Below are 13,692 nucleotides of genomic sequence, written 5' to 3' on the forward strand. Positions count from 1 at the left end.
GAAATGTAGAGTGAGAAGGTAATTCCTTATTTTAGTTTGAATTCTCACAAGAAAAAAGGGTGGCTAATACTGCTTTTATTTGGACCCCTCAAATATTTAATTGTAATGGAGGTTTGGGGGCAATTTTCTAAATATTGGATTAAACTTAGTGTTGATATAAGCAAGGCCTGAAAGGTACCTACTTGCTTTAGTGCATTCAAGTTCACAGAGGATATCTCTTATCTCAACTCTTAATTTGTGGTTGCCTTTGAGAGTTTTGAATAATTATTAAGATCCATAGCACTAGCTGTCAAATGATTCTGATTGCTCCTGTTGTGTTAAGTACATGCACAGATGTTATTTTTACTTGTACTGAGGAGTTCAGCTAACCATTTTAATACAAATCCAACTCTTCTGTGGCTTTTTTATTTCTCTACTTGAATTTACAAAGGATATCCATGCCCTATAGTTCAGTGATCAGACAATAAATCTCAGAAGACCAGAACTGTCCATTTCACATCTGATCATATATTTAGTTAGATCTGATGTATCTTATGTTTCTGGTACATATTGGGAAGAATGCCAAAATCATCTTTGTTTCCTTATTCTCATTTTGTGCTTCCTTCTTTACAGAACCAGTCTTTTGGTCTGGAAACACTGATTGTCTGTATCTGCATTATGTGGCACCAGCAGGGCATAGTCAACTTTTGCCATAACTGAAGGTAATGATGACTTAACATTGGATCATCATTAAATGGGAGTTCTGTAAAAGATGCTCCTGAATGCTGTTGTTTATATCAGGAACTGATTTCAAACTAAGCTTGCCACTTTCAAGCTCCTCTCCTGCTTCTGCACAAGTTGCTGCTTCTGCTGAAGCGACTGCTGCTGCACATGAACATGTGCTGCAAGTGCCATTGCTCTGACCTGTAAGCTGCCAAGCTTACGCTTGTCCCTTTTGAAAGTGATGATCTGGAGGATTAAGTTGGTCTTTAAGTCTGTTGAAAAGGCTTGCATTGTCTTACGTGCTCCTCGGTTGTTAGGGTTTGGGTTAGGGTTAGGGTTAGGCCAATTTGTATTGTTGCTCCATTGTGAGTTGCTCCTTATCTTTAGGTGCAGTAATAACTTTGGAAGACATAAAATACAAAAGACATAAAAATACAATATCTGAAAAAAAACGTAAATACAGTAATGATTGTTAATCGGTCAATTGTTTTCTATGGCTAAACTGTTATAAGATTGCATTTAAAGCTGTGCTGCATAGTTAAGAGGTGGAATGTAACAAATTACATTTACTTGTGTTAATGTAATTGAGTTGTATTTTCGTTGACTTCTGCTCTTAAAATAGATTTTATAATTTGTACAGTAAATGTACAAATTATAAAATCTATTTTAATAATTTCTGCTAATTCTGCTAATGATGAACTTGGTTGAAATTAAGTGAACTCCTGGCCATATTTAAACTACCACTTCAGCTTTAAGTACAAGAAAGGTAACAGCATTATTATTCAGTGTAAGCTGTGTTTGACCAGAGACCAAATTAACAGCTTATAAAAGCTTGACATTAAACTGTGTAAGCATTTAGTGCTTAGTGCTTAAAAACCTGTAGTGCTTAAAAACCTGTAGCGTTTCATAGTTGATTAAGATAATTTATTCAAATTAGCCAAAGTGTTTGATTGAGGCAGCTTACAGGATTAAAATATGTTTTTTGTTGTTGTGCTGCTGTCCTCATGCGCAAGTCGTGGGATCCGTTTTTCCCCTGATGTGCATTCTTAATAGCCACATCTGTATCTCTCTGCTCCTCCAAACAGGAAGAGTGCTAAGTGGTGTCTACTGCAGGTAATACACTGACTAGGCATACAGTTAGGTCCAAATCCATATATTTGTATACAAAATCCCCCTATTTTCAGGGGCTCCAATCTATTTGGGGTACAGTACAATGCATCTGGAAAGTATTCACACAACTTCACTTTTTCCACAGTTTGTTCTGTTACATCCTTATTCAAACTTTATTTAATTCATTATTTTCTTCAAAATTCTACAAACAACATAACATAATGACAACATGAAAGAAGTTTGTTTGAAATGTTTGCAAATTTATTAAAAATAAATAAAAATGTACATTAACAGCCTTTGCCATAACACTCAAAATTGAGCTCAGGTGCATCCTTCCTCCTGTTTCCACTGATCATCCTTGAGATGTTTCTACAACTTGATTAAAGTCCACCTGTGGTAAATTTAGCTGACTTCAGTTAGCTTTTCCAGATCATTCAATCCATATTGTTTATTTTTTCCATCATTCTGGTTGAATGATTGATGAACTTCAATTCGGCCAAAAAATCCTTTCCAAAACTGGTCTGGATTTTTTTGATGCTTTGGGGAAAGTTTAATCTGGGATTTCTATTCTTGAGGTTTACAAATAGTTTGTACCTTGTGGTGAAACTTCTGTATTTGCTCTTGTGGAGTCTTCTCTTAATTCTATACTTTGAGACCTTGTGGAGAGTGTTTTTCACTTGGATGGATGTTGAAAATGGGCTTTTCTTTACCATTAAGAGAATACTGCAATCATCCACCACCGTTGTCTTCTGTGGATGTGGAACAACTGTGGAACTTTTACTCTGAATACATTCAAAATTCAATACTTTTTACTTCAGCAGATTTCTAGACCGGTACAGTAATTTTACTGCACAAAATCATCAAAGTAAAAGTTTTTCATTTCCAGTGAAAGTGTAGTGTGGACAACAACAACAACAACCATAAATGACAAGCAGGAGCCAAGCTGTAAGGTGCAATGTGGTTCATAAATTCACATGCTAATCAAGGCTGAAAAGAAACAGATGTAAGTGATCAGTGCCATGTGACAGTTTTATAATCTGCAGTTGCTAATGGGTAATGCAGTCCTCTAGGCATAATTCTGACAGTATTTATTTCCAATTTTGGCCTTTTCAGGAGCTGTGACATTGCTGTGAATCTTTGTGTAAATGGAATAAAATAAAAGTATTTTGCACTTTTTCATTTGAAAGGTCTTTTTGTTTTGGCATGTTTTTAATTAGTGTTTCAAAAACTTTTTACATTTACTTTCTACATGTAATGTTTAATTTATACAAACACTTACACACAACTACAAAGAAACTGGAGTACTGTGACAGTGGGTTTATTGTCTGTTCAGCTGTAAACCCACAGTCACAGTACTCCAGTTTCTCTGTAGTTGTGTGTAAGTGTTTGTATAATGTGGGTTTATTGTCTGTTCAGCTGTAAAGAAAATAGTTGTTTTTTTCACCACAAAAATATTATTGACTGGCTATGTGACAGTGCAATTTAATTTTCTCATGGTTATGGTTTCTCAATCTTTCCTGCAGGTGTTGGTTAAGAAATAAGATAAGATAATATAAGATAAGATAAGATATACCTTTATTCGTCCCACAGTGGGGACATTTCGTTGTTACAGCAGCAAAGGGAAAAAAAAAAAAAAAAAATTAATTAATAAAATAAAAATAAATGCAAATATATAAAAAGAATAGACGCATACTATAATATACAGTATATACACAGCACAATGTATAAATACAAATAAGGAAAAAAGTACGTATTGCAGGTAGTATTGCACACAGGTGGTATTGCACGTATTGCAGGTAATATTGCACAGGTAGTATTAATACACAGTTAAACAGTTATAACAGTATGTATTATAGTGACTGGTTTACTGGGAGCAGCTTTGATTGTAAAGTCTAATAGCAGCAGGGAGAAAAGACCTTCTGTATCGCTCCTTCAGACACTTAGGATGTAATAGCATGTCATTGAAGGAGCTGCTCAACGATGAAACGGTTTCATACAGGGGGTGAGAGGCGTTCTCCAGCAATGATGATAGTTTTGCTACCATCCTCCTTTCTCTAACCTCCTGTAGAGTGTCCAGGGGAATCCCCAGGACTGAGCTGGCCTTTCTGATCAGCTTGTCCAGTCTCTTCCTGTCTGCAGTAGAGATGCTGCTGCCCCAGCAGACCACTCCATAGAATATGGCTGAGGCCACAACAGAGTCAAAAAAGGTCTTCAGTAGCTCTCCCTGCACTCCAAAAGAGCTTAGTCTGCTCAGCAGAAAGAGTCTGCTCTGCTCTTTCTTATAAATTGCCTCAGTGTTGTCTGTCCAGGCCATATAGTGCTTGACATTCCTCTGTTGAGAGTTTTACAAGATTATTTATTGAGATTATATTTAGAGAAATAAACAAGATTTTTAGTGACTTTATAAAGGTTGAATTGTGTATTTTGTCCAAGGAAGCATATTTTTCTGTAAATAATAGCATTGAATTATGGGAGTAAACTGTAGCTAAGAAGATAAATCCTAGTGAAAAAAACAGAACTATTGTGGATCATATCAGGATTAATATCATGCATGCACACACACACACACACACACACACACACACACACATTGTGTACAATGGGAAGAAATGTCATATACCACTTCAATCTACAGTATATGTTTGTGAATTACTTCATTCAACAAGAAAACTCAGTGTGACTTATGTGTTACTTTCCAGGTAGATGAAATTAAAGCGAAAGACAGGACAATTTTCTCAATGGAAAAAGAGCTGGAAACCACAACATGTTTTCTGCAAAAGTTGCAGCTTCAAAAGGATGCATTGGATGAGCAACTTTTCCTTGTGAAGGAAACAGAATGCAACCTTGGAAGTCCAAAAAGAGAGATCCCTGGAAGGGCTGGTGATGGAGCAGAGCACTGTGGGAGCCCGGTAAGTATATGCTCACCCTATTCTTTTACATTTTACAAGCTATAGGATCTCTGGTGAATAAAAATGGCTATTGAATACATAACCCTGAGTAATCCGATAAAAAGTTTTTTTGGTTTTGTGTTCTTAAAAGCAATATTCATGAAATAGATACATGAGAATCTGTATCTGCCTTTTCTTGCCTAGAAGTCTAGGGCACCCCTTAAATAACAAGCTGAGAAATGAAAAATGGCAGCGAATGCATTGATATGTCAGGGCATTCTCACCCCACATCGTCACATATCGACGCTGTGGATGTTGCGTCCGCCGGCGTCCACATCCGACGCCGAGGGTACCCTCTTCGCGTCGATTTTTGACGACAGGACGGAAACCCTTCGCCGCCGACGAGATGGATGGGAGCCCCTGTGCTTCGCTTTTCAATGCAGATCGCTGTCCTATACACTTAATAATTTATTATCTATCATAATAAGTGTATAGGACTAATTTTAAAATTTCATAAAATTCTGAAGATGACCGTAACCCTAACCCTAACCCTAACCCAAACCCTAACCCTGACCCTAACTCGAACCCTAACCCTAACCCAAACCCTAACCGTAACCCGCAAATGGGGTCCCGTCCATCTGCGTTGAAAAGCGACGCGAAGGGGGTACCCTCGGCGTCGGATGTGGACGCCGTCGGACGCAACATCCACAGCGTCGATATGTGACGATGTGGGGTGCGAATGTGTTGGATATGTAGAAGCTAATTATTTAGATAAGATCTAAGCATGATGTTTTGCTCTCTCACTCTGCAGTTTGTATTTATGTAACAATTTAAGATCAAACTGCATGTTGGGGAATATTATACTGCCTTCTGTGTGCATTGTTATTGCATTGCGTGAATTGTATTGAATTGCTTGAATTAAAATGGTGGGGTACTGATGCCTGTAAAATCCTAAGAATAGTCTTATATAGCACTCATTAATAGCACTTGCAAAAAGAAATGCTGTTAAGTAACAATGCTTGTGCAATGTTTTATCACTGAACACAAATTTTTTAAGTAAACAAATAGGAAAGAAATCCAATTTGTATCAAAATTTATTATGGCCACTCTTTGCCTGCAAATTAGCATCAATTTGTCTAGGTACATATGCACATCTAGGTGCAGTTTTTGAAGGAACTCGGCAGGTAGGTTGTTCCAACCCATTGGAAAATGCCTCAAGTCATTTTGTCTCTTCCTGTAATCCCATGCAAACGATGAAGATGTTGACATCAGGACTCTGTGGGGGCAAAAAACTATTACTTCCAGGACTTGTTTTTCTTCTCTAAACTGTAGATAGTCCTTAATTGCTGTATGTTTGTGGTTATTGCCCTGCTGTAGATTAAATTTGGGGCTAATCAGACACCTCCCTGATGGTATTGCATGGTGGATAAGGTTTTGCTTATTAATCCTGACCAAATCTCCAACTCAATTTGCAGAAATGTAGAAATTTACCAGAAACCTTGACCATGTTTCACTGTTGCCTTCCATCAGACCAGAGCACTTGCTGCCATTTTTCTGCAAATAAGTTCCTGTGTTTTCATGTGTAGAGTCGCTGATCCTTGTTTCCATGTCAGGTGTATGTTTTTTTTGACAGCCATTCTTCCATGAAGACCACATCTGGCCAGGCAAGAAATCAGCATTACCTGTTACTTTGTACTTCTTCAAAATAGCTTCAAACGCACATCTTGACACCCCGTTTATGCTTTTAAATTGTTGTCTGGGATGCAGTATAAGCATCTTGTGTCTTGTTGCTGTGCTCAGTCTTGCCATGGTGTATGACCTGTGACATAAAACCATTTTTTTACAACCTTCCCTTAGTTTGGCCACCAAAACATCTTTGAATTATTGAGGAGTAATTGGACTTTACAAATCCTTCGAAACCTACAAAACTGTTGTGCTGTGGTATCTGGCACATTAGCAGCCAGACCCTTTAGTTCTGTAAGTTGGAGGTGGTGCCTCCATGAATTGCACTTTTTTGTACTAAACAAAGATAGCTGATTGAATGAAAATTAGTGGAATTTGGTGGCAGACTCTTTGTTCTTCAAACCATTCCTGAATCATTTTTGTAAAGTGGCAGGCAGTTGGCACTGCCATACTGTTGCTATGAAACAGGCATTTAGGTAGGTGATGCGTGTCAAAGTAACAACATCATGACCCATGGTTTCCCAGCAGATTAGTGCCTAAAGCATCGTATTACCTTTGCTAGCTTGCTTCCTTCACATCCTGCATCCTTGTGCCATCCTTTCACGGAAATTTAGTGCACATGCCCCTACCTGTCCCCATGTTGTCAACTTAAAATGCATTAAAAAATATCAGTCCTTCCTTTTTAATGCCCACCTGTACATTTTAGTTGTACACTTCAGTGGTAAACAGGGGTCATCAAGGGCACAATGACCAGTCTGTGGCTACACAGCCCCAAACATAGCAAGTGGCAATACACTGTATGTTCTGACAGTTGTTTATCATTTTACATGTAAAGTCAATGAATGTATTTATATAGCATGTTTATTGACATTTTGTGGACATTGTAAATACATTAATATTACTTATTACTTACTTATTATAAATTATTACTTAAGGTTGCTGTCTCATATGCATAGGAAATGAGGAGGAATCAAAGACGTGTTGCTGAAATGAACGCCACGATCCGAAAGTTGGAGGACCGTAACGCCCTTCTAGTGGATGAAAGAAATGAGCTAGTATGTCAAAATCCTAAAATAATCTTTTGTGTACAAAGGTGTTAACTAAAGAATGTATGGGTTTTTTATTTTATTTTCCATATTTAAACTTTACTTTCTTTGTTTATTGTTTTCCCTTTCAAAGCTAAAACGAATGCGGGAGTCAGAGAAGCAATGTAAACCACTGCTGGAGAAGAACAAGATATTGAATAAGAAGAATGATGAGCTGACTCAGTCTCTCCAGCGCATGGAGGAGAAGATTAAGGCCTTGACCAAAGACAATCTGGAGATGGTAGGTTCTTTCACACATTTAGGAGCCTCAAAAGATTTGCATTATAAAATTAATTTTTCCCTAATTAGTAGGGTAAATAAGGAATATTGACATATGTTAGAATCACTTTTGAAACCTGATGTGCTTTAGGATCTATGCTGCTGCAGTCAGCCCATTTTAAGTTTACACATAGAGCCCTATTCTTAAGTAAAAAAAAAAAGACAAACCCTTTATTGGACTGAAGCTATAAATTCACAAAATAGACTTCTTTAGTAAGGGAAGGGTTAATTCAAAATAGCCTAGCCATTTAATAAGTAAAAAAGTAGCATAATGCTCTATGCAGCTTTCATAAATATTGTTACTGGTTTCATGCGACCAATAACAATTTATAAATAACTAAAACCTGTAATAAAAAACTACCGTAATTTCTGCACCCAAATATAAGCCGCACCCACTGAATTTGACAAGGATTTTTATTTTGAACATAAATACGATGCACCTGTCTATAAGCCGCAGGTTCTTACATTGAAACTAATTAACTTTACACAGGCTTTAATGAAAGACTGTCTGTTACACGGCTTGTATCTAAACAGTAGCCTACCTAGAAGTCTTCCTACTTCCTTTCACAACAATTTCTCTCGGGAGTTTTTCTTTTGGCATCGTCGTGCGTCATGCCCGGTTGTTTTCAGCGTGACGAATGATTCGCATTTCCTTTAGACAGTCCGAGTGAGCGGCAGGTCAAACGTCAGAGGAACCTTATCCATATTTATGATGTGGTGCAGAGTGTGCTCGATTTAATATAAAGAGTTTCATTGGTTCACCTGAGCCCGTTCGGCAATTTCATTGGTCTAATGTTACGGGGCTCAGTTTTTTGGTTTAAAGCTTGTGAAAAATCCATATATTAACCCAGTCGCTGTTTAAGCCGCAGGGTTCAAAGCGTGGGAAAAAAGTAGCAGCTTATAGTCCGGAAAATACAGTATGTTTCTGGACAGCCATTATACATTTCATGGAAATTAAAAAATGTTTTTGTAGTATGTAGTGTATTAGGCCTGTGCAACCTCTGGGGTCTCATTTGTAAATGTGCGTACACAAATTCCCACGCAAAGGTTGCGATCTCTAAAAAGCAAACTTGTCAGGAGGATGTGCGCACCTGTAACTAAACTCTGATCCAGACCAAATTCTGGAGACAAGGGGAATTGGCGACACAGATGGGGTGGGGTGGGGTGGGGCGGTGAACTAAAGTCAAATTGTAGGAGGTTAATGTGATCATAAGTATTGATGCCTTACTCACATTTAATTTCACTTCATATCATACTTTAGGTCCAAAGGTCCCTAGTGGTCTAGTGGTTAGGATGCAGCGCTCTCACCGCTGCGCCCCGGGTTCGAACCCCGGTCAGGGAACCAACCCCAGCCACTCTTAGTGCCGGTCCCAAGCCCGGATTAATGGGGAGGGTTGTGTTAGGAAGTGTTAGTGTGACAGGACCAAGACAGGTCCTGTGTGATGTGAACACCTAAGTACCGGAAACTGTCAACTCTTTCCACTGGAGTCCCGCAGATGTTTAGCGGTTGGTATGACCGCTCCCGCTTTGTGCTGAAGTCCACGATCAACTCCTTAGTTTTCCTGACGTTCAGGAACAGAAGGTTGTTCTCCTGGCACCATCTCTCCAGGTTTTTAACCTCCTGTAGGTAGGCCGTCTCATCGTTGTTGTTGATCAGGCCCACCACAACAGTGTCGTCAGCAAACTTGATGATGGTGGTGGAGTTGGATGTGGTCACACAGTCATATGTGTACAGCGAGTACAGCAGGGGGCTCAGAACACAACCCTGGGGAGCTCCAGTGCTGAGGGTGAGGGTGGATGAGGTGTGTTTTCCCACCCGTACGGCTTGTGGTCTGTCTGTCGGGAAGTTAGAGATCCATTGACACAGCGGCTGGCTGAGTCCCAGGACCTCTAACTTAGAGGTGAGTGTGGAGGGAATTATGGTGTTAAACGCTGAACTGTAGTCCACGAACAACAGCTTTGCATAATTCCCATTTCTTTGGTCCAGGTGGCTCATCGTGGTGTGGAGGAGATGAGCAATGGCGTCCTCAGTAGAGCGGTTCTGACGGTACGCAAACTGTAATGGGTCCAGTGTGTCTGGTAGTGATGCAGTGATGAAGTCTCTGACCAGTCTCTCGAAGCACTTTATAACTACTGAGGTCAAGGCTACAGGGCGGTAGTCGTTGAGGCAGGCGGGCTGGGGTTTCTTCGGGACAGGAACAATGGTGGACTGTTTAAAACATGAGGGGACGACAGACTGTTCCAGTGAGAGGTTGAATATCTCAGTGAACACCGGTGCTAGCTGGTCAGTGCAGGCTTTCAGAACCCGACCTGTGATGCCATCTGGTCCTGCTGCCTTCCTGGTATTCACTCTCTTGAATGCCCTCCTCACGTCATGCTCCGAGATGGTGAATGTGTTTACCTCTCCGGCTCTCTCGGCGTGCACGCTGGTTGTGCCGCTAGCACTGCTAGCGTGGTTAGCTGCAGTCTCGAAACGAGCGTAAAAGGTGTTTAGCTCGTCTGCCAGAGAAGCGTCCGCACTCACCATTCTAGAAGTGTCAGGGTTATCCAAGTGAGTCAGGGCAGAATGAAGTACAGTGGAAATGGCGTTCTCAGTTGATCTATTTGGGCAATATGTAATCACCACTGTCTCACCATCACATTGTCCACTACTGGAGCACAGGAGGAGGAGATGACCCGATTGCATGGAATACAGGATAGCATCAAATATACTAAATACCATTAGATAACTGCAGAACATTGTGTAAATTTTTTTATTTTAAATACTGTGCATATAACTATCATGGAATACCAGGCATCCGGGGGGGCGTGGCTGGTGGTTCTCTGACATTACCCCCTCCTCCAGGGGGTGCTCCTGACACCCTAACCTGGCGCTGGGGACGCCCGACCTCTGGGTCTGGGGCGGTCAGGGTGATTGAGGTGAAACTCCTTCAGGAGTTCCGGGTCCAGGACGTCCTGTCTGGGGACCCAGAAATGTGTTCCTCTGACCCATACCCCTCCAAATCGATGAGGTATTCCAGTGTGGGGCCCTGACGTCGAGAGTCCAGAATCTCTTGGACGGACTATAAGGAGGGTTTGTTCCAGCACCTCGGGGAGAGGCAGATCGTTAGCTGCTCCGGGGTTCTCTGTGGTAGAGGGGAAAAAGGGTTTTGAAAAGTAGGGTGTATGCGGTACCTGGGACAGAGGTCAAGCCAATAGCACACGTTGTTGACCCGTCTTGTTTATTGAGGATCTGCAAAACTTTTTGTGGTTCTAAGGGCTCTTTGTAGCCGGGTGTGTGCTCCCAGACTTTCAACTCTCTTGCTCTTCCGTAATCAGTGATATACCACAGGGAAATTGAAAGGTCCTTCCGACCAGGGGAACATGGAAGGTTGGAAGCCAAGTACGCATTGAAAATGGGGTCAGGCCAGTGGTTTCTTGTCGTTTTTGGCAGTGGGAGTTCTGTGCATACTCAGCCTAAGGGAGGAACCAGTTGTTCTGATCCTGGTGGCAGTAGGATCGGCGGTAGCGTCCAATTTCCTGTATCTTCCGTTCTGTCTGGCCGTTGGTCTGTTGATGACAACCAGATGACAAGTTCACAGTAACACTATGCAGTTTAAAGAATGCTTTTCAAACATGGGACGTGAACTGAGGGTTTTGGTCATTTTGATGGCCAGAAGTTCTTGATTCCCGATGCCATAGTTTTGTTCTGCAGGCGATAATTTCCTGGAGAAGAAGGCACAGGTTTGTAGGCATGGAGGGTTACCAGTATGTTGGGATATGTCTGCTCCTACGCCTGTGGATGAGGCGTCCACCTCCAGTACGAATGGAAACTGGGGATCCAGGATGGATAGATTCCACCCTTTGGCAGTTTGGCACCTGGAAATAGGTCGATAGCGATTCAATAAAATTAGCTTTTAACAATAAATATTGTCTCAAAGCAGCTTTACACAGATAATGTGGTGATAAAAATGAATATGATGTTCTTTATAAGTGTAAGTTTGTCCCTGATGAGCAAGCCGGTGGCGACTGTGGCAAGGAAAAACTCTCAGAGATGGCATAAGAAAGAAATCTTTAGAGCAGGGGTGTCAAACTCATTTTCACTGAGGGCCACATCAGCATAATGGTTTCCCTCAAAGGGTCAAATGTAACTTTGAGGCAAGATAAATGTAGCTCAATGTAACTAAACGTAATGTAAAATAAATGCAACTACTTCTTAATGTTAAATACCTCTGGATTTTTATTATTCAACTTACAAATATTACATATATATTTGCATAAATGTAAAAAGAAATGTTTGCTTGTTGCTTTGTTATAACATATATCCTTTTAATTAGTCAGCTTATGAAACCCACATTACTCAATCAATCAACGATCAAACTATCCAAATGAATAGGGATAAATAACTGAATAGGGATAAATAACTGTGAGCTGCTAAGAACGTGTGACAGGTGTAGCATTTTACATAAACAAATGGCTGCACACAGCCTTGCGGGGATACATCCAACTAATGAGAGATGGTTTAATTACAGTGAACGTTTGTCTGCACAAACAAACATAATTTGCCCTTTAATTCTTGCACCATTTGTTGTTTTTTTGGAGGCTCACTTTGGCATACTTAGCTCTGTGTTTGGTGTCAAAACGTTGATTGTACACGTTGACAACCGCCACTGCCTCATAACACAAAAGACATATCCGGTTTTTCTCCTTGAAGCACAAACATATATTTGCCTTCCCATCTTTCTAAAAAACAGTCTTCTATCTGCATACATTTTTCTCTTCCTGGACATTTTGGGATCATTGTTTGTATTTCTTAATTCGGAAAATGACACTGATGTGGAAACACTGCAATCTAGTGGTGGGATGCCATCACTTCATGGGTAACATGATCGGCATGCATTATGGGAAATGTAGTTTATGGTCAAGGCACCATTTAGACTTATTTATTATAAGATAATTAGACCTTTTCAGCTCTTGCGGGCTACATAAGAACGCGGGCCTTGAGTTTGACACATATGCTTTAGAGGAACCAGACTGAAGAGGGAACCCATCCTCATCTAGGTTGCACTGATTGTCCATTTGTTGCAGATAAATGATATTGTGGGGTACAGTGATAGTGATCAGAAGCAAACAGTAGTCCTGAGTCAGTGTAGCAGACTGTTGACATTAACTAAAATCCATCCTTAAAGCTGCCCTTCTTACTGTGGAATTTCATGGAGCCACCCAGGACGTTGATGAGAAACCGTCCCCAGCTGCACAGAGTGGCCTCCAATTGAACCGATAACGAGCAGTCAAATAAGACCTAAGCCAGGAGTGAGCTGTTCCCTTTATTCCAACAAAGTTCTTAAGTCTAGCAAGCAGGATAGTATTATCAATGGTGTCAAAAGCTGCACTAAGTTCAAACAAAACAAGTAAAGAGACAAAACCCTGATTAGAGGCCCATAACAGGTAACTTACCACTTTAACTATTGCCGTCTCTGTGCTATGATGAGGCCTAAATCCTGACTGATGCATTTCAAAAATGTTATTCCTAAGTAGGCTTGAGCATAACTGCTGTGCTACAACCTTTTCTAACACCTTGGGGATAAAGGGGAGGTTTGATATTGGCCTATAGTTGGACAGCTGACATGGGTCAAGGTCAGGTTTCTTAATTAGGAGGTTGATAACTGCCAGTTTGAAGGATTTTAGTACATAACCAGTGCTAATGGAAGAGTTTATTAATTTTAAAACAGGTTCAATTACCTCTGGAATTATCTGTTTGAAGAAACTTGTAGGTAAGGGATTGAGAATGCAGGTTGATGAGTTTGATGAGGAAATAAATAAAATTTAATCATTCTTTTGAATAGGAGTAAAACTTTGTAATTACACTGCTGTCTACAGGGTTATTTATAAAATAGTTTGGATTTATATTAATTGTCTGGATTTTTTGCTTGATGTGTTTAACCTAATTATTAAAAAGGTTCATG

General features: G+C 40.2%; 1 protein-coding gene across 2 annotated transcripts in view; it reads left to right on the forward strand.

The window, feature by feature from the left end:
- Positions 1-13,692, forward strand: part of jakmip2 (janus kinase and microtubule interacting protein 2) — a 98,596-nt gene that overhangs the window by 19,238 nt on the left and 65,666 nt on the right. For both annotated transcript variants that reach the window (XM_046868273.1, XM_046868272.1), the window contains 3 exons: positions 4,512-4,721; positions 7,340-7,438; positions 7,563-7,709. In XM_046868273.1, the coding sequence (XP_046724229.1) occupies positions 4,512-4,721; positions 7,340-7,438; positions 7,563-7,709 (456 nt within the window). The remainder of the gene's footprint in view (positions 1-4,511; positions 4,722-7,339; positions 7,439-7,562; positions 7,710-13,692) is intronic.

This window comes from Silurus meridionalis, chromosome 15 (genome assembly GCF_014805685.1).
Source record: "Silurus meridionalis isolate SWU-2019-XX chromosome 15, ASM1480568v1, whole genome shotgun sequence".
NCBI lineage: Eukaryota > Metazoa > Chordata > Actinopteri > Siluriformes > Siluridae > Silurus > Silurus meridionalis.